The sequence below is a fragment of the Montipora capricornis genome, chromosome 2 (genome assembly GCF_036669925.1).
Source record: "Montipora capricornis isolate CH-2021 chromosome 2, ASM3666992v2, whole genome shotgun sequence".
In the NCBI taxonomy this organism is placed as follows: Eukaryota; Metazoa; Cnidaria; class Anthozoa; order Scleractinia; family Acroporidae; genus Montipora; species Montipora capricornis.
In genome coordinates, this window is record NC_090884.1 from 46,128,450 (window position 1) to 46,133,449 (window position 5,000).

At 36.7% G+C, this 5,000-nt stretch overlaps 2 protein-coding genes across 2 annotated transcripts in view; both read right to left on the minus strand.

Moving 5' to 3' along the window:
- Positions 1 to 5,000, minus strand: part of LOC138024113 (dual specificity mitogen-activated protein kinase kinase 7-like) — a 336,186-nt gene that overhangs the window by 222,976 nt on the left and 108,210 nt on the right. The window lies entirely within an intron of this gene.
- LOC138024069 (flotillin-1-like) overlaps positions 1,173 to 5,000 on the minus strand; it is a 17,654-nt gene continuing 13,826 nt past the window's right edge. Inside the window, exons 13-15 of the mRNA XM_068871160.1 lie at positions 4,926 to 5,000; positions 4,320 to 4,484; positions 1,173 to 3,053 (exon numbers count right to left, since the gene is read on the minus strand). The exon at positions 4,926 to 5,000 is cut by the window's right edge and continues 63 nt beyond it. Coding sequence (XP_068727261.1) covers positions 3,027 to 3,053; positions 4,320 to 4,484; positions 4,926 to 5,000 — 267 coding nt within the window. The 3' untranslated portion in view covers positions 1,173 to 3,026. The remainder of the gene's footprint in view (positions 3,054 to 4,319; positions 4,485 to 4,925) is intronic.

Below are 5,000 nucleotides of genomic sequence, written 5' to 3' on the forward strand. Positions count from 1 at the left end.
ATGCTTTTAAACAACAAATTAACTGATCTAAGTCTTTTCCGCAAGTTTACCCGATCCAAAATCTACCCGGTAACTCTGTATCGATAAACACTTAAATAAATAAGCTGTAATATGGGTGTCCCCCGGGGGTCCAAATCTAGAGGGGTCTAAATTCGCTAGGACACCGGGTCAACAAAATAGAAGAATCGCCCGAGAACAAGCCGTTAAGCTACTGCAGTTGCTTACAAATCAGGTTCTTCACGATGATTTACTTTGCTCGATATATATATATATATATATATATATATATATTTTTTTTTTTTTTTTGTACGGGGCCATTATGTCGACACTTTTCTGAGGGAATAAATTGTCAATGGCCTCTTCCACTCGGAGTGCAGAGGTAGGGTACCCAAGGTTATTAAGGCGAAACGGATGATAACTGAGGCCCTCCCAGGATGGGGGATTTGTGAGGAGAAGGGAGAGGGGGGGGGGAGGGTCTTTGTTGTTTCCTTTTAAAATTTGCTTGTGTTCCCTTGTTCCCTAGGTTCAATTGACCAGACATTTTGTGCGAGCCTATTTGATCCCTTAAATTACTTCCAAACTGGTTAACAGCATTTTTTAATCTTACAATGGTTTTTGTTATATTCTCTAAGATATTTTCAGTTTTCATACCCATGTTGCCTTGCTCCCCCAAACCCATGGGACGGCCACATAATTCAGGCTTGCAAGCTCATATAACATCCCTCCCCAATCCCACTACATGATAATTATCTTCTGAAGTGAGCTGCTAAAGTCATTTTGGTAGGGTAACCCAGTCGGCATCCTTTGGATAATTTTCCGATTTCTTTCTCAGGGGTGTTGCACAAAATGCTTCTTTTTGCGGAAGGAAAGTCGAAAATTCGAAAAAAAAAAAAAACCAAACAAACAAACAAACTTAACTTGAAAATAATTACGTTGAACTTAACATAGCCCCTTTTTTACTTTATACAGGATTTTTTTGATAGGATTATCGTCCTTGAATGATCATAACAGCAATTTCTGCTGATTCTTTCCAGTTACAGCTTGTTTATCAGTTAGCTGTTATCTAAGTTGCATTTTTCACAATTTGCTTAACCTCCACCATTTAACACCTTGTTAGGCCTCGAGCTGTAAAAGTTATCTTTCAATCACACCAATAATATGCTAAACCACTCTTTAACAGCATCAGTTTATTTCTCTATGGTGACCCTAATTCAACATTTGTTTGTAAGTTCTACTACTACTAGCTTGCACAGGGCAGCCTCTTGAAACAGGCACAAATTAGCCCTTAGATACATAATGGCATCAAGCACTGCAAGTCTTTCAAATATCAATTGAAAGCAAAAGAACTTTCAATAAACCATGCTGTCAAGACAAGAGTTAAAATTTGCATCTACTTTACGAAATGCCACAGTGTGTGCTTTTAAGACAACTTTTACTGAAACTCAATTCTATCTTCGCATTTTCCCAGTTACAGCTTGTTTATTAGTTAGCTGTTATATAAGTTGCATTTTTCACAATTTGCTTAACCTCCACCATTTAACACCTTGTTAGGCCTCGAGCTGTAAAAGTTATCTTTCAATCACACCAACTATCTTTGTGACATTTCACAGTGGGACATTACCTCTATTGAATTGCCTTGAATTAACGTTGCTTTAATTTTAATTGAACTAGTATCAGGAATATTACTGTTGTCACATTATGCAACCATGTAATTAAATGATTATAATTTGTGTAAAATGTGGATTCAAGCTAAAGCAGAACACAATGAACTAAAAAGATGGCCACCGATACTCACAGCTACAAGCAAGGCTTTTGTAAAACTGGGGTTATATGGCATAAAGGTCCCATAACTCTAGGAAAGTATAATAATTATTATTATCATAACAAGACGGGAGTTACAGTAAGAAGCTTTTCTTGGAACAGTTTGCACCCAAACAAAAAAGTAGAACATTTATGTATCTAATGAAATGGCTTAGTTTTTCACACTGAAAGAAAGAAACACGTGGCATGTGAATCAGGATTGTTTTTCCCTGTTAAACCGTTTCTTCAATATTAATTATTAACATTCTTCAAATTTGCTTTTCTTAAGCACTGATAATTTGCAGTTTCATTATTATTTTCCAGCCACTGTGTTAGGACAGATTTCAACCGCCCCCAAGGCTTCAGGGCTATGATTTTTGCAGTAGCCCTGTTCCCTGGATATCTTCTCCTATTTTACAAGAGCTACATTATTGCAACTTGCAGAAAGATCTTGCCTTTCACTGCTTTTACAGCTTGTCTACTCGCTTCTCAACATAATAAGTGCTAGTACCCTGGAAAAAACAACTGGCAAAAACAAGTAACTCTGTTTGCTCAGATTTCTGTACAAAAATACCAGTTGATATCTAATCTGCACGCTGAAAAGAAAAAAGGTTTTGGCTAATCCATGGTGTAAGAACCTGTTATACAATGAACATGTACACAAAGTTGGTGCCAAAAAAAGGAAAGAAGAGAGATGGCAAAGTAAAGTACGCAAAAAACGTTAAGAAAATCAGGATAGCAAGATAAAGCCATCTTTGCTACAAGTATTTTCAACATGATTACCTAAAATTGTAACAATCACAAAGTACTTATTAATCTCCACAGCTTCTTGCCCCCAAAAAGCCACAAAAGAAAATTTAATGCCATTCTATAGTCAGCCAACCATGTTTCACTTTATTGCTTATTCTTTTCCCCCAATATTTTTTTGCCACAAAAACCTATCTGAAAATCATCTGTGGCTAAACTTTGACACAAAGCTATAATTTCAAAACTGGGTGGGGCTAGCTTTAAATAAACAACAAGTTATTCTATGGAAGGATGAAATAAAGATATGAAGCATTTTTATGGAACTATGTAATTAAAAAAGGCTCAAAAGAAAGCATGGATATTTTATGAGTGAATAATATTTATCAAAGCGTATATTATATCGTTGTACAAGGTTACTTAAATTTATTGCAAAGAAAAAACATTGCCATCCACTTCTGCAGTCTGATAAGTTCTCCAATCTACACTCTGTTTGTCAGCCTCATAGACTGAAATAGAAATACAAAACGAACTCAATAAAACAGCTCACATATCATAATCATCATCATCATCATCATCATCATCATAAGTCCTTCTGCACCCAGTGGCGCATATGGCACGAACAAAAGGTGTCCATTCTGTCCTGTCTCTAGGTAAAGGTAAAGGTAAAGGTACACGTTATTTAATGTCGGAAGTTCCTTTACTCTCTAGAGAGTACTCTCCCAGGAAGCCGACGGTGCGCTCATTTTACCCCCCTCTTTCCATCAGTGCTCCGTTTTAAGGGTATTTAAAGCTACTTAGGCTACACTGAAAGGAAAGAAGTCAAAACAAGGATGTGAGATCCAGGGATCGAACTCAGGACCTTATGCACCAAGGCCGCGCACTAACCGACTGTGCAACCCTTGCTCCTCTAGCTAGTTATGTACATGTACATAAAAACAGTCAATGTGGGTGAAAAATGTATGGCCTTATCTAAAAGATGCAGAATTTCAAATGGCCTTCTTTCAGGTACTAATAGCTCGAAACAATGACATGACTAAATAATTGGGTAAATTTAATAAGATTTTTCCAGTGATCCGCATACTGTAGATACTGTCAACAACACAGAACATAAAACCACAACATGCCAAAATGACAACAAAAGCGAAAGGATATACAAAAAACTTTCTTTGGGCAATGCCACCTGACTTATAAATAAAGCAAATTTACAGACCTTTGGGTTGCTAAAAAAAAATCTTATATTGGTTTACATGGGTCCTCAGTCTTTCTAGACCAGGAGGCCAATTCTCGAAAGTCTAGAAACTTTTCAGTTTTTTTTTTGCGTATCACAGTTCCCTCTGTATCTTCAGAACTGAGAGATTTATGTCAACACACTCCACAATCTTTTGCTTCTTGTTAGAATTCTTAAAACCACAATTAAAGACTGTCCTATTGAAACAAGCAAATTGAAGTATTGCAAATGGCACTTAAAATGCGAAAATTTTTCGTGACACTCTTTTCAGCCTCTAATGCATCTCATCACCTCATTTAAAATAAAAATGTAATTCTATCCACAAACAACCCCATGGTTTAGTTAAAAATGCAATTGCTCTTTCTTAATACTTCATTATGAAAATAGCTGCCATCAAAAGTGCTCAACTATGCCTCTTACTTTTTTAAACAATCATAGCCTTCTACAGACAAATCTCACAACCCCATCTTATCTAGGACAAACACCTTCACTGATAATGAAACAAGCAGTTAATTAATTGGCAATAACTTGTAAATGTACTCACTTTGGATATGTCAATACCAGTAAGTGCCTCAACAGATTTGGGCAAGTTGGCCACAATCTCCAGGATTTCAGCAGTGATTTTGCTTGCACCAACATCACTCTGACCATTAGATACCATCACAATCTTCTTACACTGAGAAAGTGGTGCTGCAACTTCAGCTGCAATCTTATTAAAAAAAGTAAGAGATTAATCCTGAAACTAATCCAAAGTTTTGCTTTTCCTATTTTGAAGCCATTGAAAAATTAAAAATGGAATAGTTTCCCTACATGCCCCCAGAAAAGGTGGATAACACTATCCACTGAATAAAAAATCACTATACAATGGATAGTGCAGTTGGTTTTGCTATCATAATGGCTTATCTACTGGATAGTGATTTACCCTGTATCTAGTACACACATGTATAATGTTATCCATAATTTTAACAACTGGGGCCTGGCACCATAAGTGGGATGGTTTTTTTTCCGTTGAGAGGTTTTTCACTTCATCAAATTTATTGCTGTGTGCTCTCCCCAATAAGAACAGTACTGGTGCTCAGCTTTGCAACCTTGAGACTTCAATGACATGATTGTTATTGTTTAGGTACAGTAAAAGGCAGCTTTTCCCTACCTTAGGCATAGTCTCCAGAACCATATCCACCACTGCAGCCTCTCTGTACTCTTTCCAAGCATCAGCTTTCTTTGC